This window comes from Centroberyx affinis, unplaced genomic scaffold (assembly GCF_046629955.1).
Source record: "Centroberyx affinis isolate AG114_WGS23_722 - 3 ecotype Tasmania unplaced genomic scaffold, CSIRO-AGI_Caff_v1 ptg006459l_1, whole genome shotgun sequence".
Classification (NCBI taxonomy): domain Eukaryota; kingdom Metazoa; phylum Chordata; class Actinopteri; order Beryciformes; family Berycidae; genus Centroberyx; species Centroberyx affinis.
In genome coordinates this window covers 30,327-53,996 of record NW_027283275.1, presented here as the reverse complement: position 1 = coordinate 53,996, position 23,670 = coordinate 30,327, and the positions used below count along the sequence as shown (strand labels likewise).

The following is a 23,670-nucleotide window of genomic DNA, read 5'->3' as shown; positions in this document are numbered from 1 at the left end:
TAAGTGTGCAGTATCAAATAACTAAAAGCAAAAAATGTAATACTATTATAGATGTGACATTTACACACAGCTGTAAACAAATGCATGGATCAATGCATGGTCGTCATCAAGCACAATTGAACAATTTCATGTATACACACAAAATGTTCCATATCATTATACAAAATGCAACATAAATGATCAAAAGGGCTTGTCTTGAGAAATAATCTGTTCAAAAAATAATATATGGAAAGTTCTGGAAAATTTTATAATTGTATTAGGCCTACTTACGACTCTCATTGACGTTGAGTGAGCAGCACCTGGGACAATCGTCTGCATCCAATAAAATAAATATTCAAAAATTTATAAAATTCATCTTGTGGCTCATGTTCATAAAAGGGAATCCATTTATAGGTAAACTTTTCAAATGGATTATTTTGCACACTTTACATTAAATATAAATGGTATATATTGGGGAAACAAAAGGCACCTATTAGTGATGCTGACCCAGCCTTTAGACCCATCTGGTAGTGTGGCTGAGTGGTTCAAGGCACTGGGTTTAGGCTCCAGTTCTCCCTGGAAGCGTGGGTTCCAGTCCCACCACTGCCATGCCATATGTTCAGGTCAGACAATTAAATTAACAAGGAACAGGGGAAGTACAGTAGTTAAGCCCAGGCACTTGTCAAGCTAATAAAATGTGAGATTAATAGTTAAAAACCTATATAATAAAAACAACCTGTAATAAGGGCGTCTTGTGGCACTACTAATGATTCCATATTTTTATTTGGATGAGCACGGCGGTTTAACTTTGATGGTTAGAAACTCAGTTCACACTTTGAAATCACACCTGTTGTATCATCGAGCCAAACCTTAGCTAGCATGTAGATCATCTGCACTCAACATTAATGTCGCTGTGTAGACAAGAGAGTGTTAAATGACTAGGCTGACTTGGTTGTGGATCAGTTTGACATGTTTTAGCAGCTGCTGCAGTGTAAAGTTACTGGACAGCAGCAGCAGCAGCAGTAACTTGGAGAGCTGGGACTGGATTTATCAAGGAAGGGGGGGGGGGTGATATAGTGTGGAATTTATAAAGCCAAGGCAGGATGTTTTAGCCATCCTACCAGCTTTAAACACAAAGTGGGGTACGGTCGGTACGGTCACTGGTGGGAAAAACACCAGAAGTGGCAAATCCAAATTTACGAAGGAAATCCAAAAGTGTTTCCTAAACCGCTGGACTCTTCCGCCGCACACGAAGAAGAAGACGCCACCTTACATGATTTCTGGGTAGTGAAGTCCTCAAAAGTCAAACTGTTACCTCTCGCTGCCACTCGGGGCCGCCAAGGTGCAACATTGGCGCGCAGCTTTAATATTGTTGTTTGTGGTAGGGGAGGGCGGGGCAAGTTGTCACATGGGTAAGTTGCCTCTGTGACTTTATTTCTGAAACTAAATATTTTAGAGCCAAAAGTCCAATTACACAAATGTTTACTTTCTTAATAAGAGGTTATACCTATGTTGATAACAATAGTCTAAGTCAGTGATTCTCAACCTTTTCCATATCAAGGACCTCTAATTTAGTCCACATTAGGGCCACGGACCCCCATTTGATGAGATTTTGTCACTTGGACCTAAATCTGAGAATATGTTTTTATTGTCAGAGATGATTTTATCCAGAATCCCATGACTATCTGTATTGTAGGTAGAGAGATAACAGAGAAACTATGATAAAAACAGTCATTCTTCTACATTCTCTAATTGTGTTAACTTCTTGTAAATTAAATAATGCTGAAGTTTAACAATAGATCAATTTGCTGGGGACCCCCTGGAACCCCCTCAAGGACCCCTGGTGGTCCCCGGACCCCACGTTGAGAACCACTGGTCTAAGTCAAAACACTCTAACATAAACAATTTTGATACCTAAAAGTAAATCTTGGTGTCAATTTTTTTTCTTATAATGGAATCAAAATAATTGTGCATTGTAACGCATAAAAGCAAAGGTCAAGTATATATTCTGATACTGCTAGAACCAATTTTCTTCCATTTTCTTTCCTTTCCTTTCCTGGTCAGCCACCTCCCTTGTCGTTTCTGCTGGACACATGAGGCTTTCATCACAATGTGTGGTGCAATGTTTGTGCACATTTTGTTCACACATGGTGCAAGCCATTGGAAGTAATGGGTTTTAGAGTGCAAGGGTGGAGTTATGGCACCCTATGTACATGAAAAATTAAAAATACCTACAATGAACGGAGAATGAAACAATACATTTTCCTATATGCGTTACTCCGGGTGAATAGAGGGGCTTGTTGTAAAGCTCAGTACTTCCAGCTGTTAGCGGGAATGACCGGCAGCCAGAGTAAAGCTCTACCCAGCTGACCCGCGGCACATTTTCTTGCTTTGAGTTCCTGCCAAGTGGGGTTATTGTATCCAGGGCTACAAAGCAGGGGCACAAAGCCTAAAAGAAAAGGAAACTCAACTTTTACTTCACCTTCTTGAGGAGAGAGGAGTCCTGTAGCCAGAGGTGGAAAGTAACTAAGTACATTTACTCAAGTACTTTTGAGATACTTGTACTTAACTTGAGTATTTCCATTTGATGCTACTTTATACTTCCACTCCACTACATTTCAGAGGGAAATATTGTACTTTCTACTCCACTACATTTATTTGACAGCTTTAGTTACTTTTCAGATGGAGATTTGACACAGTGGATAATATAACAAGCTTTTAAAATACAACACATTGTTAAAGATGAAACCAGTGGTTTCCAACCTTTTTGGCTTTTGACGTCTTACAAAAAGCAGTGTGTAGTCGGGTCACATTTCAGATGTCTATGAGTTGTTAACAGCTCCACCAAATAGTGATTTTTCCCTCTAAACCTCACATGGTTTCATTTCAATAAATGTTCAAATGATCCAATATTTCAGCAAAAATCAAAGATTAGAGAAAAAGTCCAAAAACTGAAAAATGTGTGTATCAGAACTGTTTTTTCTTCTTTCCTCTCTCAGGACCCCTCAGATTTATCTGGTGACCCTTTGGAGGGGCCCGACCCCTAGGTTGGGAACCACTGGACTAAACTAGCTAACTGTATATAAAGTAGTTCAAACTAGCTCCACCTCCAGCAGCTACAACAGTAACATGCTGCTTACACACTGATGCTTCAGTATTAATAATCTAATGATGTCATATATAATAAAATATCGGTCAGAGGGACCAAACCAACTACTTTTACTTTAATACTTTAACTTCATTTTGCTGCTAATACTTATGTACTTTTACTGAAGTAGGATTTTTCATGCAGGACTTTTACTTCAGTAAAGGATCAGAGTACTTCTTCCACTACTGCCTGTAGCAGCACTTAAATCTGCTTGCTCTCTTTGTAAACATTAGTTTCACTGCACCAAGCACCTTTTTGTTTTGCCGTTTTATCATTTGATTTGTATATTCATCTTCATCTTGGCGTGATTTTGTTCTTTCTTTTTTACTCTTAAATATTGTTGCAGTGTACGTGCTGCACCCAGAGCAGCTTGAACTTAGAGCCGTTTCAAGTTTCAAGTCTTTGTGGTCTCACCAGGGGAAGTTTGGTTGCAGCCAGGAGAAACATTCAAGAATCTCAAAGACGCCAAGGACACACAGCCTAGTTAAAGCTAAAGAAAATTCTGGAATGGAACCTATCCAGTGAGAATCCCTGTCCACTCTGTCCAATGAGCCCTGCAGTGAGAGAGAGAGAGAGAGAGAGAGAGAGAGAGAGAGAGAGAGAGAGAGAGAGAGAGAGAGAGAGAGAGAGAGAGAGAGAGAGAGAGAGAGAGAGAGAGAGAGAGAGAGAGAGAGAGAGAGAGAGAGAGAGAGAGAGAGAGAGAGAGAGAGAGAGAGAGAGAAGAGAGAGAGAGAGAGAGAGAGAGAGAGAGAGAGAGAGAGAGAGAGAGAGAGAGAGAGAGAGAGAGAGAGAGAGAGAGAGAGAGAGAGAGAGAGAGAGAGAGAGAGAGAGAGAGAGAGAGAGCCTGGGCTGTTAGCATCTCATCAATTATCTCACGTGGTTTCACTCGCCCACTCAGGCAAATCGGTGGCGAGTTAAAGCTCGGCCCACGGAGGCGTTTCACACGTACCGCCGTTTTGTCTCTTCTGATGACGCACGTGCTCTCTGACCGCGGCTTCAGCAGCGCCAAGCATGGAAATACCTTATCGTTTGGATCGGTCACTTCCGTACGGACACCGGATTTGAATTTGGGCAAACAGGGTGAATCTGCAGCGTCTCAATTAGTGGGGATGGAAAGCTCTTCCCCACCTCTGTGTTTTAGGCTGAAAAGACAGCTGCAGTTTTACATGCTAATCTTGGCGATAGTGCAGCTTTAACAATCAATTCCCTGCTGTCCGTTTTCTTATTCTGTCCATTTATAGTTTAACAACTTTCATTATTCAATCAGAAATAGGCTGGTTTTGATTTGCTTCTTTATTTCGGTTGTTAAATTCATCTCTAATCTTCTTCTCCTCCCCTCTCCCCCTTTCCTCCCTATATATATTCCCTTTTCTCATCTATTTTTATCTTTTATATCTCTATTAAAATTGTTTTATCCTGTGTTTGTAAAGCGTCTTTGAGCACCGAGAAAAGCGCTATATAAATGTCATGTATTATTATTATTATCTTAAATTCAATTCCAGGTAGCATTGAAAGTAGGGCTGGGCGATATATCGATATTACAGTAGTGTGCAAAAGTCTTAGGCGAATGTAAAAGAAAAAGAGTAAAGCGAAGATGCTTTCAAAAATAATTAAATGAAAAGTTTCTAAATATCAAAAAATGTACTGTAAAGAGCAGTCTACTGACACACTAATGCAGAAAAAAAAATGAATGAACATCTAAGACACAATTTATATAAAAACTCTTGGGTGCCTAAGACTTTTGCACAGTACTGTATATCGATATCGTGATATGAGACTAGATATCGTCTTAGATTTTGGATATGGTAATATCATGATATGGCATAAGTGTCTTTTCCTGGTTTTAAAGGCTGCATTACAGTTAAGTGATGTCATTTTCTGAACTTACCAGACTGTTCTATTATTTGCCTTTACCCACTTAGTCATTATATCCACATTACTGATGATTATTTATCAAAAATCTCATTGTGTAAATATTTTGTGAAAGCACCAATAGTCATCCCTACAATATTGTCGCAATATCGATATCGAGGTATTTGGTCAAAAATATTGTGATATTCGATTTTGTCCATATCATATATTTATTTTGATCACAGTCTTGTTTTAATAAAAGTGCTTGTGACATCTCACATGGCTTTGACTTACAACTGAACATGTAGCCCACTTCGTAGAAAATACCGAGATATATATATCGTGTATCGCCATTCAGCCTAAAAATACAGAGACTTGATTTTTGGTCCATGTCGCCCAGCCCTAATTGAAAGGTTCTAAAAAGTCTTAAATGTGGCTTTCTGAAACCTGCAGATACCCTGCTGTATAACAAACAGTTAATTCAGGAGTCAGTCCATGCATGGAGAGCCACTGTTTCATCTTGAACTGGCCCCTCTTCATGGAGCCCATGTAGCTGCTCTGCCTCCACCCACCATACACCCCTGGGGCTATATGACCATCCAGTTCATTAGTTCATTAAGTTACATAAACAAGGTATTATGTAATATAACATTTAGACTCATTGTCGCCAGTGATGTGCCTCCACTTGTCATGTCCAGTACAGCAGGGACTGGCAGGGCCACTTTAAGGTCATGATGAATGGGGAACTTTTTGAGGCTATGGAGGAATGGGCAGTAATGCATTTTGCTGGAATGGAATGAAAAAATAAAAAATAAAAAATAGTAGTATAATGAATTACTGCTCCAATGGAGTGATACCTAAAGTAATCAGATTACTTTTGATGATGAATAAATGAATAACGGATTACTCTTTAAGGGGTCCAGCACTGCTCTCTGTCTGGATGCCTTTCTGTCAGCATCAGAGTGACGTCAGAGCAGATAAATCCCAGCCCGCTGCGCCAAGCCGACAGAGATACACAGAACCACGCCGGAAACAAACCCATTCTCCTTTCAAAATAAAAGCATCGAATTTGTTAGCGAGGGAGCTCTTACTCTATAGAACTGGAATGTCACATGATAATAGTAATTCCAATGCCAGTGCTGGCTTCTGCGGTGTGTGGTGCCATTTATTCAGTCGTTCCTGGAATGTAAGAGGCAAAGACATGAGGATGATGAAACCGGAACCAGTTATTTCAATTTATGTTTTATCCTGAATTCTTTATAAGACAAAGCATTTACCTTTCTGATCTAAAACATTAAGGACAAAGACAATATTTCTGTCATACCACCTATAGAAAGATATATAGATTTGTCTCTGATAATTATAATATAATTGTTCCATAGAAAGACCTTGTGTGGGCAAAACATAATTTCCAAGCCTGTAATGAAACCTAGATAATTTGATGGGTCGTTTTTGGTTTTATGAATGCACTTCAGCAAGAAATTGAGACCTAAAGTTTACCAAATATTATGTTTGGAAAAAAGTACCACATAGATTTCTTTCAACCCATTAACCTTGAACGTGTTATGTATATCCTCATAGTCTAAAACCTCTAAGCGGTCTTATGCTTTTTTTTTTTTTTTGTAAGGATAATTTTTCCAGATACAGTCGAGGACCTCTATTGTTCATGTTCACATACCGTAGTTACTTTGTATTACTCTGCAGCGCCGTCTGCCGATAAGGCTTTTATTTTTGGAAGTTTTCCCGGAAGTACTCTTTCATATTCTGCGTGGCTTGACTGTCTTCCTTCCAACCTGCTTGCAATGCTACTGAGTCACAACGCAAACCAATAGAGCTCGCACTGAAACGGGATTTTTTTTTTTTTTTTTTCTCGGTGGGGAAGCTGCACCGATCACACAAGCAGGACAGAAGGAATTATCAGCAGCGGTGACAAAAACCTCCAGAAACACCTCCCACTCCTTTTTTCCCCTACAACCGGGAGCTCCGTCCGCCCGTTGCCCCATGGCTTGATCTGGACCCGTCGGTTGGAGCCGCCGCTGCAGCTGGAAAAAAAAAACCTCCGAGATGCGCCGTGGTTTCCGCAGCTGCACAACAACACCGTCACCGATACCGGCCCGGGGACACAGCTATGCTTTTCAGACGGAGAGCCAGGTAAGGACGGACACAACCGGACTCCCGTTTTGCTCGGTTGGTTGGTCGGTGGGGAAAAGGGGGGGGGAGCCCGGGCCGGGTCCGGTCGAGTCGAGGAGGGACAGAGCCGCGCCGAAACCGCGTTCGCTTTGAAACCGGATCGGATGAAGTGATTTGTGGCAAATATAAAAGGCGGCGATGGGCTGTGATCCTGCAAAGAAAGAGAGGAGAGGAGGAGGAGGAGGGAGGGAGGGAGCGGAGGAGGAGGAGGAAGAGGAGGGGGGGGGTCTTCTTTTACACTGAAAGGCCTCTTCTGTTAACATCTATTATATCGCTCAGTGAGCATCTATTATATAAGTAATGCTGTCTGTGTATTGAAATGAAAGGTCTATTATATTTCCCAATGGCTTCTTTGTCTACTGTGTTGTAGTGGAGACTATGGGGGTGGTGGCCACTGGCTAATACACTGCCTCTGTGCATGAATGCTCTCAATGCATGCACGCTTAACCTTTTTTTTTTTTTACTTTTCTTAACTGTATTATATAATAATAAACTATCATCTCCAGTCAGTGATCACCCTAAGGCGAACAGGAAAACTTCCGAATGTTTTCAGCGGGAGCATCCATTTATTTTTCTTCCTTGAAAGACCCTGTCTTTTAGGGATGGAACCCCACGATGCGATTCGATACACGATATGTATGATATATGAAATACAGTATATATATATATATATATATAAAAAAAAAAGTTCAATGACAACAAAGTCTGACTGTGCAGAATTCTGTTTATTCCTGAGGCACCAATCTTTCTAGTGATGACACTGGCTTGCTAGAATGTAAACAACAATTTAAAAATATCATTAGAAAGTGTAGATAATATAATTTGGATGGTCCTATTTGTGACTAGAGCTACAATGATTAATCGATTAGTTGTCAACTATTAAATTAATCACCAACTATTTTGATAATCGATTAATCGGTCTGAGTAATGTTTTAAGAAAAATAAGTCAAAATTCTCTGATTCCAGCTTCTTAAATGTGAATATTTTCTGGTTTCTTTCCTCCTCTATGACAGTAAACTGAATATCTTTGGGTTGTGGACAAAACAAGACATTTGAGGACGTCATCTTGGGCTTTGGGAAACACTGATCCACATTTTTCACCATTTTCTGACATTTTATAGACCAAACAACTAATCGATCAATCGAGAAAATAATCGACAGATTAATCGACAATGAAAATAATCGTTAGTTGCAGCCCTATTTGTGACTACCACAGCAGAATAAAATGGAGCTAATGTTGCGATTCATTTTTCTGCCCCACGATATGTATTGTCACATTTTTGTATTGCAATCCATCCCTACTATCTTTATATAACATATCGATTTGATACACTTGCCAGGGGTGCTGCTAGGAAATCTGGGGGCCCTGACCCCACACCCTGTTGTGTCTTAGTACAGTAGTATCTAGCCTCCCTGAAAAGCCCCTCTGGTTTGGGGCCCCGTGGAAGTTCTGTCATTTTTCTCCCACTGCTTACTGCGACATACAGTACTGTGCAGAAGTCTTAGGCACATGTCAGAGAAATCCATAAAGCGAAGATGCTTTCAAAACGAATTAAATGAAACGTTTCTGAATATCAAAAATTTACAATGAACAGCAGTCTACTGACACACTAGTGCAGAAAACAAATAAACATCTGAGACTTCTAAGAAATTAATATAAAAAATCTAGGGTGCCTAAGACTTTTGCCCAGTACTGTATACTATGAATTTACCTCATAAAGGTTAATATCAGACTCAAAGTGGCACTAAATGAACTGAGTTGAGGTGGGTTCCCTCCTCTGCATCCCTCTATGTAACTGTGTGTCACCCATGCATGCACTCATGGTATACTGTAGTGGTGTTTGATGTTTTAGATTACAGTGATAGTTTCGGTTCAGGCAGGTCGCTCACCCTGTTGAACCTGCTGACTTTTTTTTTTAGCTATACTGTACATGGCTTTAAATGCAAATTGGCAGCTCAGTATTACGTGATGCGAGGGCCTCATGTAAGTTCACAACTAGGTACAGCTGGAATCACTTCCTGATTTAAGCAAAGCAAAATTTCTATAGATTCCACTACTGCCTTTTTTTCCTGGGATTTTTTTCACACAAGGATTAGTATTACCAGGGGACCTCTGTCTGCACCAAAATACGACGTTTAAGGTAATTAGCATTGGGAATGTTCACTTGACAAGTTACAGACACGGTAGAGTCACACGGGATTAAAAACAACACTCAGACATGGCACTTGCACCAGTGCAGACTTACAGACAGACTAACACCACGTTGCGGTTGTTGTGACCACTTCCTATTGTGACACAGTATTGGTTTGCTCGTCTGTCTGGCACACATGATAAAGTGCATATGTCCACATGTCGTGTCACTAGTCTCATCGTCTCTCTGGTACTTTCCTTCCTTGATTTCTTTTTTTTTTTTTTTTTTTTTTTTTTCGTCAAAGGTCAGTTTTTTCTCACAGAAGATAAAAGCACCTGAGATGAGAGAGGAAAACGCAGGCAGTGGCTACTGGTTCTTGTCACTTTGCTTTGGGTGTGCTGTATATAGTAGGGTTTGACCCATATGGGTTTTTGAAGGCCAATACCAATATTTTTGGATTGATTCTGCCAATAGCCGATATTTTGTTATCTTCAAATTTGCATGTGTTCATGCTAAATGAATACCAAGTGTTCAATATTTTGCCCAGAATAACACCATGGGACACTAAAACTCTCAGCTGGAACCCAGGATGCTAATAATGATAACAATGATAGTAGGGCTGGGCGATAATTCAATATTATCGTTTATCGTCTTTCAGTAGAATCATATTGTGATGATATGAAGATATTTTAATATCGTGACACACATTTCTGCTGTCTGAATTGATGATGACAAGCAAATTTTACTTAAAAACTCTCATAAAATGAGGTATGGTAGGAATATTATTTGAATATTTCTGTTTTGTTTGACGTCACACCTAACATCACCATTCGGTTCAATGAGATGAACATTAATTTGATTATTTAACATGATTTTGCATACATGAACCATATCGTGATATATACTGATATCGAGAAAAATCCTTATGATTATCATGATATTGATTTCAACCATATCACCCAGCCCTACTATGATATGACTACTCCTACTACGTCTATTGGTACTTCTACTACTACTGCTTCTACTTCTGGTACTTCTGTTATTAGTACTGGTATCACTATTACTACTACTACTGTTACTTCTACTGCTGCTACTAGTACTACTGCTATTACTACTACTACTGTTACTTCTACTGCTGCTACTAGTACTACTGCTATTACTACTACATGCCAAATAAATTCCAAGCATTCACTGTTTCCCCCAGAATAACACCATTGGAAACTAAAACTCTCCATTGTAATAGAGGATGATAAAAATGATAGTACTACTCCTAGTACTATTACTACTATTGTATTACTGCTTCTACTACTACTGCTGTTACTACTACTACTACTACTGATAATAATAACAATAATAATAATAAATGAATGCATTGTGTGGAATCTGATCAAAGTATCTCATCATAATCAACTCAGCTTCCCATAGACAACCAGTGTAGTATCAATTCTACAGTAAATATGGAATCAATCAAACTGCATAATATCTATCATATCCTATCATTTTTAATAAAAGTCTAATATTAACCTGATATACAGTATGGAAGTGTGAGTGTCCTGGTATCTGAGCAGTGGAACAGGTACTTTAGTCTGTGGATGTTTTCAGGCAGGTTCTTCATCATGATGATGCCTTAGTCATGTTTGTTTTATGACTCATCCAAATCTCTCTCTCTCTCTCTCTCTCTCTCTCTCCCTCCCTCCCTCTGCTTGTTGTCTTGCTCTCTCTACCCCCCCCCCTCTCTCTCCTCCTCTCTTTTCTCTCTTCCCACGCTCTGCCAATCTCTCCATCACATCACGTCTCCCCTCTTGTTTTCATATGACTCCATCTTGGTTCGTCCCCCTTTCTCCCCCGCTCGTAACCTCATCTAACATCTTTCCTCCCCCATCCATCCCTTTCATCCATCCTTTCCTCTTGTTCCACTCCATTTCTCCATCATTTTCCCCTCCCGCGTTCTCTATCCTCCTCTCCCTCCATCCCTCCCTCTACCCCTTCTCCCCAACATCATTTGTCCCCTTCTTCCTCTGCTCCCTCTCCACCCTCTGCTTCTCTTCCCTCTATTTCTGTATTCTCCTCTATCTCCATCCATCCCTCTATCCATCCATCCATCCATCATCCCACACACACACTCTTCCCCCCCAGGATGTTGCGGTGGCTGGTGTGTGGTCGGTTTGGTCCGGTCTGGATGTGGAAAGCTCTGCTGCTGTTCGTGGCCATCGCCTTCGCCGGCCAGCTGCTGGGGGTCATCTTCAACAAGAGGTCAGAGGTCACGCAGTCACATAAACACACACGCATGGACGCACACACACACGAACACAGACGTGCACACTCTCACCCTCACAAGCAGTGAAAGTATATCATTAGCCTTTTATTTTATTAGCCTTTTAGTTCTAATTAAAGACAATGTCGCTAACTACTTACTAATTACAGCGTTATTAACTACTAACAACTGGGTCCAACCAATTGAAACCTGTTGACCAAGTCTGAACTGCATGGTGTGGAGGAGATTTGATGACTGGAGGAGATTTGGTTTTAGAGTTGGTTGCTTAAAGTGATACAGTGAGTTTTTCGTAGATTGTCCTGTTGTTCAACTTTGCCATTAAGTGATGAGAACATAGACACCAAATTCATCCATGTGTCCCTGGTAGACTGTTGGCCTGAATGATAGTACAGTCATTCATGCTAAAGTGTTAGCATGGAGCTACTATCACACAACATAGTGTATGCTAAAGCGTTAGCATGGAGCTACTATCTCTCAACATAGTGTATGCTAAAGCGTTAGCATGGAGCTACTGTCACACAACATAGTGTATGCTAAAGCGTTAGCATGGAGCTACTGTCACACAACATAGTGTATGCTAAAGCGTTAGCATGGAGCTACTGTCACACAACATCGTGTATGCTAAAGCGTTAGCATGGAGCTACTGTCACACAACATAGTGTATGCTAAAGCGTTAGCATGGAGCTACTGCCACACAACATAGTGTATGCTAAAGCGTTAGCATGGAGCTACTGTCACACATCGTGTATGCTAAAGCGTTAGCATGGAGCTACTGTCACTCAACATAGTGTATGCTAAAGCGTTAGCATGGAGCTACTGTCACTCAACATAGTGTATGCTAAAGCGTTAGCATGGAGCTACTGTCACTCAACATAGTGTATGCTAAAGCGTTAGCATGGAGCTACTATCACACAACATAGTGTATGCTAAAGTGTGGACTTGTGGACTGTTCTCATCACTTAATGGCTAAGCTGAACAACAGGACAGCCTACCAAACATTCCTTCAAAGCCTACAGGGTCTTCAGACCGTGTGCCTGAGGGAAAAGTCCATTTCACTGTAATGTGCTGCTTTGTTTTCCAGAGCCACACCCTCCCTTATTAATGATTCACCAGATAGGCAAACTCTCTATGGCTTTTCTCTCTTTCTTATTGCTTCCAGATCCTTATTTCTGTATGCTTCTGTTTCCAATTTGCTCTGTCTATCCCCACCGTACACAAACACAAACACACACGCACACATGTTTGTATTGCTGTACTTGGGATGACTTTCACTGACTACATTAATTCCCTTTCACTAACCTAAACCTACTCCTAGTTCTAATCTTAGCCTTAAAACCAAATCTTAATCCTAAACTAACCCTAAAGGAATAGTTCTGTATTTTGAACCCTGGGCCCAAATAACATGCTAGCCACCTGCTCTGCCCGTCCGGTAACACCGCCCAACCTAATCCTAATTCAAATCTTAATTGTAAACCCAACTGCTAACCCTAAACTAGTAGCTTGAAGAAGATTGAAGACTGGCCAAAATGTCATCAATTCACAAAAATGTTGTCACTCTGAAAGTCTAAAACTCAAACTGGTTCTCACAAGGATAGCAAAGCAAGTGTACACACACACACACACACACACACACACACACACACACACACACACACACACATCCCTCTATCCTCTTCCCTAAACATCTGGGTCTAAAGACCCTGGGGGAGGTTTAGGTTGCGGCCCCTCTGCCTGTCAAGAAGCATTTGTGTGATTCTGGGTTGTACACAGCCAGAAAATAAAAAAAACTGGCCTATAAATATTCACCACCCTGAAACTGAGCCGAGAGCTTCACTGCAACAATGCCATTAAAGCGACAATTTACCAAAATCAAAAGTAACTTATTATGTGCGTATTCTCAAACAATATTCCAAAACAAATTCATTTGTTTTGCAAGTATTTATATTGTTCATTTATTTACACTCCACGCCGGGGGGGGGGGGGGGGGGCAGAAGATTAAAGAGGCAACCAGGGGCCGGATTCACCAATGTGTTCTTACGATAGATCTTAAGAAATGACATAAGAGGAAATTTTAGGAAGTTCTTAAGAAGGCTCTTAAGTGGAATTCCTCAATATTTTCTTAGTAACAGTCTCATTTCTTACGAATTTCTTTAATTTTCCTACTTAAGAACTTCTCACAATAGGACCTGATTTAAATATGGTTAATAAACTTTAGGCTTACTGCCATTGAGGCTAGGAGACAAGGCTAGGAGGCTAGGAGACAAGGCTAGGAGGCTAGGAGACAAGGCTAGGAGGCAACCCAAAGTGCTTCCATCTACAAAACAATTGGGGGAAAAATCTATTTAGGGCAACTAGGGCAAAAATTTAAACATTGGTTGCTGTTGGTAACTGTAAAATTTGCAGCTTATTTCCAACAGACATGAGACAGAGGCCTACCTGGCCCTACACCAAATAAAGCTTTACAATAAATGTTCATCTTAATGTTAGGTGTAGGGGAACCTATGAAGACTTTGAACTATAACCTACTTGTCTAAAATATGTTTAAATATATGATATTAGAGGCTTACCTTTTCACTGTAGGAGTTTTAAGACAGGTGAAGGGCCGTCTTAAAAGTTAAGAAAAAAACCAAGAACAAATTTGAGAACTTTCATTTCAAGAATACCATTTATTTATTTGTAAGTTTTTTCTTAGGAAGAAACATAAGAAGAAAGTTAAGAAAATATATAAGAACTGTTTTTGAGAATAGTATTTTTCCCTATTTTGAATTTTATTTTGAGAACATTTTTTTTCTTAAGAGGGTTTTGTGAATCTGGCCCCCTGGTCAGAATCCACATTTTGTGTTACTGTATTGAAAGACCCACTAGCAACATGTGTAGAAACCATCCACCCATACAATCTGTCCCAAAAAGCCTTCGCCAACTCACAAGTATGAAACAGATGCTCAACAGTCTCAGTTTCAGTGTTACAGAAGATGCAGTTATTGAAGTCAAAAGGTGTTTTCAGTCGGTTTACAGCATTTTCCACGGTTCGCTTTTAGATCCTACAAAGCAACAACTTGTCTCCTAATTCAGACCAATCTAAAAGGACTACAGTTTGACACGTGAAGGCTAAAACGATCCCTCCCCTCCATCTGTCCCGCAGCAGCGTCCAGCCGGCCCCTCGCTCCCTCTTCTCGTCCCCTGACGCCCAGGGGCCCTCGCTGGGCTCCTGTCGGCCCCACACCCACATCATGTTCCTCAAGACCCACAAGACGGCCAGCAGCACCGTCCTCAACATGCTCTACCGCTTCGGAGAGGAGCGCGACCTCCGCTTCGCCCTGCCGCTGGGCTACCAGCTGGGCTACCCGCTGCCCTTCAACGCCCACAGGGTCAAAGGTTACCGAGGGCCCAGGGCCGTGGAGTTCCACATCATGGGGAATCACATGAGATTTAATAAGCCTGAGGTGAGTCATGGTGGAGGGGGGGGTGTTGGTATCTTGAAAAATCGGCTTTGCCCAGCTGTTCTTTTGCAGAAATACACCACAGAGTACTACAGAGACAGGGTTAGACCGATTTATGGGACCTTTTATTGCAGATGGGATCTGGTCCAGTCAGCGTGGTCTACCTCTGATATGATGGATATGATTCAGTTTGTTCTAATATGACATAATTATTGTTGTTGTTCTTGTTGCTGCCCTGGGTTTCAATAGAGAATTTGAGTGCCCCATGGTCTAAATCAGTGATTCTCAACTTCAAATCAGGGACCCCTAATTTAGTCCACATTAGGGCCACAGACCCCCATTCGATAAGATTTCGTCTCTCAGACCCAAATCTGAGAATATTTTTATTGTTAGATATGATTTTGTCCAGAATTCCATGACTATCTGTATTGTAGGTAGAGAGATAACAGAGAAACTATGATCAAAACAGTCATTCTTCTACATTCTCTAATTGTGTTAACTTCTTGTAAATGAAATAATGCTGAAGTTTAACAATTCATCAATTTGCTGGGGACCCCCTGGAACCCCCTCAAGGACCCCTGGTGGTCCTCGGACCCCACACTGAGAACCACTGGACTGCTTTTTCAGAGGCTTTCCCACCCTAACAAGAACAAAAATCTAGCGGAAACAGTGAATACTTATAATTCCTTTGGCCTCTAAAAGGTCAAATGTAAAGATATTGATCAGTGGCATTATTCCAAAAACATTGTTTTTGGTTATTAGCCTTCAAAAACCCAATATCAGTCGAACCCGATACGAGAGAATTAGATGAATTTGGATAAAATGAACTATACTAAGATCTTGATAAAGGGAAAGAATGGGGTGGGAGGTGATAAAGAATGAAGAAAGACCAGTTCATACAGTGAACAGTGGTTTTTTTGTATTGCCTGGGCTTGTTTTCATAGCAGAGATTATGATTTGCAGAGCGGCAGTTGGTTGGCAGCACTGTGGTGTTGTTGCAGCAGCATAGCATAGCAGTAATGTTTGGTTTAACACTGAAATGATCAAGGATATGATGCTGGAGTGCTGAGGTAGAATAATTTAACCATTACCAGTCTTAGGAATTAAATTAGAATTAAATTAAACAAGCACAATCTTGGGTGTTTTTACTTCAACCACCTACGTTTGACTTCTCCTTCTTCTATTTATTCCTCTTCATCTTCTTCTTTCCTGTTTTTTTCACCCTCCCCCCCTTTCTCTTTCCTTTCTTTTCTCGTACTGACATTAATGTCAAGAACAATATTGCCTAAAACGGTGGTTCTCAACGTGGGGTCCGGGGACCACCAGGGGTCCTTGAGGGGGTTCCAGGGGGTCTCCAGCAAATTGATGAATTGTTAAACTTAAGCATTATTTCATTTACAAGAAGTTAACACAATTAGAGAATGTAGAAGAATGACTGTTTTGATCATAGTTTCTCTGTTATCTCTCTACCTGCAATACAGATAGTCGTGGAATTCTGGACAAAATCATATCTAACAATAAAAATATTCTCAGATTTGAGTTTGAGAGACAAAATCTCATCAAATGGGGGTCTGAGGCTCTAATGTGTGTTAAGTTAGCGGTCCTTGATATGAAAAAGGTTGAGAATCACTGGCCTAAAAGAACAATATAATAACATGTTTGAGCCAAAAAGAAAAAAAAATCACATTTCTATAAAATTTTTAGTAATAGTAGTAAAATGAAAAAATGTTCTCCTCCTCTGTTTCACAGGTAGAAAAGGTGATGCCTGCAGACACATTCTACTTTTCTATCATCCGGGACCCAGTAGCTCTGGCGGAGTCCTCCTTTGCCTATTACAAAGAAGTTGCCCCTGCCTTTCGAAAAGCCAAAGGCCTGGGCGAATTCGCCGAAGACCCCAAGAAATACTACGACCCCCGTCTCCGTAACAACCACTACGCCCGCAACCTCTTGTGGTTCGACTTCGGCATGGACCACAACGCCAACTTCTCCGTGGCGCTGGCTCGACGGGGCGAGAGCCTGATCCGCCGCGCCTTCAAGCTGATCCTGGTGTCGGAGTACTTTGACCAGTCGATGGTCCTGCTGAGACACGCCCTCTGCTGGCCGCTGGACGCCGTCGTCTCGTTCAGCCTCAACGCCCGCCAGCAGAAGCCGAGCGGCCTCGGGGGGATGAGCGGGAGCTGGGTGGGCAAAGCGGCGGCGGCGGCCGGTGTCGGCGTCAGAGGCGGACGGCAAGCCAAGGCGCCGCCCAATCTGTCGCTAACGGAGGAGCAGCGGGGTAAGTTGCGGGAGTGGAACGCCTTAGACTGGCATCTCTATAAAGCCTTCAACCGAACTTTCTGGGAAGAAGTCGACAGGTTCGGCCGCGCCCAGATGGACCAGGAGTTGGCTCTTCTCAGGACGCGGCGTGAGGTTCTGGCCCAGGTTTGCCTGAGGGACGGCGGGAAGCCCGTGGAGGCCCACCGGATCCGAGACAAAAACATCCGGCCGTTCCAGAGCGGGCTAGTGAAGATACTGGGCTACGAGCTCCAGCCCGGGCTGGACAACGCCACCAGACAGGCCTGTTTGAGGATGATCAGGCCAGAGATCCAGTATAAAGACGTGCTGGATGTGAAGCAGTTTCCGCGGGTTCAGCCAGCCCAAGCCCAACCGGGGCAACAGAGCCAGGGGCCGGTGGTAGCAGCCGGCGGGGCTTTTATAAGACAAGACTCCTCCAGGACAGGAGAAAGACTGGCGGTGGGAGAAGGAGTTGGGAGGACAGTGAACGAGGCGGAGAGAGACTGGGATGGAAGCCGGTTAATGAGGAGCAACCAGACTTTGGTACGAGGAGAGGGAAAAGCGAGGTCGAGATAGTGTGGGATGAGTCTAGATCCCCCCCCATCCCTACCTATGGTACCTTTCGCCTTTCAACAATTGGACCAATTACACTGAACACTGAGCCTAGTGTGGATTTACAAGCGAGAAAGGGAAAACGAAACGTTCCTCCTTTGCACTTCCGCATTAAACATTCTGGTTGTATTTGCTTGTTTTCTTAAGGACCGTTTCTGCTTTTAGTTTGTGTCGTTCTCCCGGACTTTACCTTCGAAACGCCTGGAATGTTTTTCGCGGTCGGGACGGGACGCTGAAGGAGAATTGTACTCGGAGGATTCAACAGAAGGAGGAAGACACACGTGTGGAGGCATGCTCAAAATGTTGGCAGGTCCTGGTTTTTTTTATAGCTTTCCTGTTCATCACCGATATGTGTGAAAGCAGATTGACACACAAAGGCCTACGCAGACCTATTTTATTCCCAGTACATGTTCTGTTTGTACATTTCTTTTAGATTTTCATGACCTGGGCCCACATGTATGAAGCTTCTCAAAACACTTGGATAGCACTAGTGATACCACTTTTTCATTGCTGACGTGGATTCTAAACTAAGTATTAGCCAATAGAGTACTTGGGGTTGCTGGACAGAAATAACCGAGATAAAATCCATTTTCCTCTGTCGGAGAGATTTAGTTTAGGTCTCTGAAGAGCTCATCGGTTTTAGCCTGGTACCTGATGATAGTGTCAGTATTGGTACAGGACCACTAACTAGGTCTCCTTGAATACCTCTTAATAATATGAAAGGCAGAACTGATCCCAGCTATGTGCTTCGTGTTCTGCGCTTATGACGATCACACCTCTGCTATAGCAGTAGGAATGCGTCCTCCTGAGCCGTTCCCATGGGAATCCATTTGTCTGACATGCTGCCAGGTGTGAAAAATGCAGCTCATGCGGGTGTGGGAGAAGACAGCCAATCTCAAAGCAGCTACATCTTTAAACGTATGTACCCCCATATTTGCCTGGAGGCGCGAAGATTTACGAGTGACCGAACCGTGCGAAGGTACGAATTACCAAATCGCACACACACACACAAGTGTTAACTTCGGTTCAGCCCAGCAGATTTCTACCTCTTTGTCGATGGCATGTGACCGCATCCATGTTCCCACTTGTGAAAGTCTCATGCATACCTGGCAATCTGATGCCGTGTCACTCTCTCTCTCTCTCTCTCTCTCTCTCTCTCACACACACACACACACACATACAGACACATGGGTGTGCATACGTAACGATATTGACTGACTCGTTTTTCTTGACAGTCTTTTGTTGTCGTTGCACCAGCATCCACCCCCACACACACACAGGCACACGCACGCTTTCTCGGCCATGGTTGACAGCCCGGGTGTTGGGCAACATGGCAGCCTCATTGCTATTCACTCCCACTCCCGTTTCACACTCCAGCGAGTTGCCGGTCAGATTCCCTTCCCAGACGGTCTGGTTATCCAGTGACAAGACCAGACCTGCAGCTCTGACAAAAACATCAGCTTCCCCCCCCCCCCACTCTCTCTTTCCTGACCGTAATCATTTGTAGGAAATGGATAATCTACCACTAATTACACCCCTGCTAAGAAAATAAGGCTGTCGCTCCGGGCCACCTGCTGGCGCACAGCTGAAATGACACCGTAGCTTCAAAATAATTCACACAGGCTGGTATCTTAAATCAGTGGTTCTCAAAGTGGGGTCCGGGGACACCCAGGCGTCCTCGAGGAGGTCCAACGGGGTTCTTGAGGAGATTCCAGGTGTCAAAATGACGAATAGTTAATTGAATTCACTAGAAATTATCCAAGTTACAGCATGTCTGAGAATGACTCCTAATCCTAGGATTTATCTCCCCACTTACAGTGCAGTGTGGTCTAATGTGGTTCTATTAGGAGAAGGTTTGACAACCCCTGATCTGAATATATGACTGCTGTATCAATTGTGATAACAATAATTGGCACTGCACTATACAGTATATCCCCTATAAGCTGCTTTCTATTGTCAGATTTGGTTATACCCCTTCTCCGCTGCTCTTAAGCATGATTTACCAGCTGGATTGATATTAATTTTGAAAACCCCAAAGTGAAGTAGATCAGAAGAGCTTCTTGCTTTGTCCACCTTAAGGGAAGACACCCGCTTTTTGGCAAATCGGCTTTGCAATTTACGTCCGACTGTGTGATGAAGAAGAGTCCACCGTCGAGGAACGGAGCTCTGGAAAACTGTTCTGAAATGTGTGAGAGTCCCGGTTGGTGTATTTTTCCTTAAGACGGCCCGATCTGAAACATTTGATCGATTGACGCCGATTGCGAGAAACAAAGAGCGCCTGTTCCGCTTCTTTCATCGTACACTACAGTGGATTCTCCGTTTACTCCCGTCTGAATGGTTTCACCTTACAGCCGGCGGCCCTCTGGGGGTGTCGGGTGCGCTGCATTGTATCTGAACGGCTACCTCCTCCGTTTCCCCTATTGTAAAGGGCCTGTTTTTCAGCCTGTACATTTACCTGGGTTAGAGATTGAGTCAAAAGACCGGCTTTGAGAGCAATTGATAAAGCTTGCATATTGAAATCCAACGCAGAAACAGTAGCTGAACTTTTTTTCATTCCTCGATGCGATGGATGTGACCGCTTTCCAGGCCTCGTTTATTCCTGTAGTCTTTCAAGTTAAAGCTGTAGAGAAGTGGGAAGCTTTGAATAGCTGGAATCAACTTCTCGTCCATTTAGAATTTTTTTTTTTTCCCTGCAGACAAGTCTCTTTGTTGTTTTTTTTGTTGTTTTTTTTACACGCTCTGTTGCATAATTGTCATCACAGTGTTAGTCAGAGAGGTCGTGGTAAAAATGGAGTGAAAAGATGAAAGAAACAAAAGAAATGGAAAACAAAAGAAACATGTTCACGTCTTGTTATAACATGTGAAATTAGGGCTGGGCGATAATATTATCGTAAATCGTCTTTCAGTGGAATCATATCGTGATGATATGAAGATATTTTAATATCGGGACACACATTTCTGCTGTCTGAATTGATGATGACAAGCAAATTTTACTTAAAAACTCATAAAATGAGGAATGGTAGGAATATTATTTGAATATTTCTGTTTTGTTTGACACCACACCTAACATCACCATTCGGTTCAATGAGATGAACATTCATTTGATTATTTAACGTGATTTTGCATACATGAACCATATCGCGATATATATTGATATCGAGAAAAATCCTTATGATTATCGTGATATTGATTTCAACCATATCGCCCAGCCCTAATGTGAAATGTATTGCGGAATGGTTGCACATGTCAGTATGATGTACGCTCCCCCTGTCATTTGCTGCAGCAGTGGTGGAGTTTTCATTTTAGCTTTACCTCCATGCATTTGCTTATGTTATAGCAGTAAAACTCGAAAATTGGCAACTTGTTAAAGAGGGAAATATGGCAAAATCGTGTTTGAATTTCAGGTTGTGTTTGTTATTTTTTTTTTTTTTTTTTTGCTATTCTGGGCCTCTGCTACTAAATGCATTGTAGGGGAAACACTAATCCACAGAGTCAGAAAATACCAATACAGTTCTTTTTTATGCCTTAGGATACAGGTCACATTTCAGACCAGGGCTTTAAAAATGACAGATTTCTGTATTTATTATTGTAATTTACATTTGTACATACTGTATTTATTCTTTTAGGGATTTGTCATCCCATTTGGAGGTTTATGGCGATTAGGGGGTGTGTGTGTTATGTTACAGTACAATGGAATGCACTGTTCATGCTGAGAGAAGAACCCATTGAAGTGCTATCCACACACACTCGTCCGTGTTTTAAGTCCGTTTTGAGTCAGTGAATATGATGAATGCCACTCAGTAACGATATTTGCATCATTTGGCAGAATGTTAACACGACCACACACACACGCGTACCACATTGTGTGTCTCCTTCCTAACGTGCTTCAGTATTTATGCATGAAGAGAACAGGTGAACGAAACAGATTTAACCCTATACACACTCACAATTTCGCAAACACACTCCCCCGTATGGAAGCCCATTTCCGCCAGTGTGATTAAAAAAAAGATCAAGTCATTATTTTGAGATACTAAGTCATTATTTTGAGAAAGTTTCTCATTATTTTGAGATACTAAGTCATTATTTTGAGAAAGTTTCTCATTATTTTGAGATACTAAGTCATTATTTTGAGAAAGTTTCTCATTATTTTGAGAAAGTTTCTCATTATTTTGAGATACTAAGTCATTATTTTGAGAAAGTTTCTCATTTTGAGATACTAAGTCATTATTTTGAGATACTAAGTCATTATTTTGAGAAAGTTTCTCATTTTGAGATACTAAGTCATTATTTTGAGATACTAAGTCATTATTTTGAGATACTAAGTCATTATTTTGAGAAAGTTTCTCATTATTTTGAGAAAGTTTCTCATTATTTTGAGATACTAAGTCATTATTTTGAGAAAGTTTCTCATTATTTTGAGATGCTAAGTCATTATTTTGAGAAGGTTTCTCATTATTTTGAGATACTAAGTCATTATTTTGAGATACTAAGTCATTTTGAGATACTAAGTCATTATTTTGAGAAAGTTTCTCATTATAATGACTTACAGGACCGTTTTTTTCATCACACTGGTGGAAATGGGCTTCCATACCCCCCGCCTATTATTTAACAAAAAAAAAACAAAAAGACTTAACACACTGTTCAGTTTTGTTTTATTCTTCCAGGCAAAATCTGGCAAAAGACTTGACGGATATGGTACTGTGACTTCTTTTGTAGCCCTTTGCTATTATTGACATTTTCATATTTGGACCTAGTGTATGTCGCATCATGTGTAAGAATGGTACATTACTGAAAAATAAAAGGTACGTCTTGTGTCAAACCTCTTTTCAGTTGTTGGGGGGATGAAATGATACACAGCATGATCAATCTTTCATCATCTACACCATTAATTATTCAAATGGTTTACTGTTCTACTATTCCCACAGTCCCAGATTATAACTGGCAGTAAATGACAATAATAATATGCCTTTATTGATCTGATCCATAATTCCCCTCCAACATTCACTTGACTGGAAATTATAGGTTCAAGAGTTAACTCAGAGACAGTCGGACTTTGTTACTTGAAACTGTTTATTTTTTGGCTTAAATTTGCAGTAGACCATGCTATCTGTGTGCATCCACCGAGTTGTTTTTTTCTTGTATTGAATAAAAGCAACATTTCCCTAACTGCACTAGCTTGTGTCCTTGCATTTCACATGCTGATGAACACAGTGAAAATGAACATACTGAGGACTGTAAGAGGGACAATAGTTTATCCCTAATGATCAGTGGCTGTATGAAAAGGTGGCTGATAGGATTAACCTTAGTTTGAAAGCTGCATTCACGTGATATGGGAAAGACAGGAGGAAAGATTAATAGACAGAGACTTTCATTGCCTTATGCTGCATTCAGGCCCATGGGAAAGATAGCAGATACGATCTTCCCATTAAAAAAATACTGTTCACCTCAGTTTTCAGCTGGTAAATATTATTGGAAACTTGATGACCGTTGGACCCCAGTTTCTCTTATTTCTCGAATTCTGTACTCAATTTTTTTAATCCACTTTAATATTTATCTCCAATGTGAAGCACTTTGCATTGCATTCAATTGTACGAAATGTGCTATATAAAGAAACATTGATTGATACACTAATTTCAAATAAAATTCAGAAATGAACGATTTTCATCACATAAGACATTTTATGCCATGGCAGGTCACAGCTACTGGCTGGATTTTTCTTTTGCGCTTGCCATAAATCGTATTTACCATCTGAGCGTTGAGGTTAACGGT

The 23,670-nt window shown here is 41.3% G+C and overlaps 1 protein-coding gene and 1 non-coding gene across 3 annotated transcripts; both read left to right on the top strand.

Annotated features, from left to right (window-relative positions):
* Positions 1 to 505: 505 nt before the first annotated feature.
* trnal-uag (transfer RNA leucine (anticodon UAG)) lies at positions 506 to 588 on the top strand. Its single transcript has one exon. It is a non-coding gene; the product is annotated as a tRNA-Leu (tRNA).
* A 6,343-nt stretch (positions 589 to 6,931) lies between these two features.
* On the top strand, positions 6,932 to 22,211 carry gal3st4 (galactose-3-O-sulfotransferase 4). 2 transcript variants are annotated; one of them, XM_071512705.1, is made up of 5 exons: positions 6,932 to 7,129; positions 11,437 to 11,553; positions 14,718 to 15,018; positions 16,765 to 17,211; positions 17,254 to 22,211. In XM_071512705.1, the coding sequence occupies exons 1-5, from the start codon at positions 7,107 to 7,109 to the stop codon at positions 17,863 to 17,865; spliced, it is 1,500 nt and encodes a 499-aa protein (XP_071368806.1). In that variant the 5' UTR covers positions 6,932 to 7,106; the 3' UTR covers positions 17,866 to 22,211. The 2 variants fall into 2 exon arrangements, with proteins under 2 accessions (XP_071368806.1, XP_071368805.1); XM_071512704.1 differs by having other exon boundaries at positions 16,765 to 22,211.
* Positions 22,212 to 23,670: the final 1,459 nt, after the last annotated feature.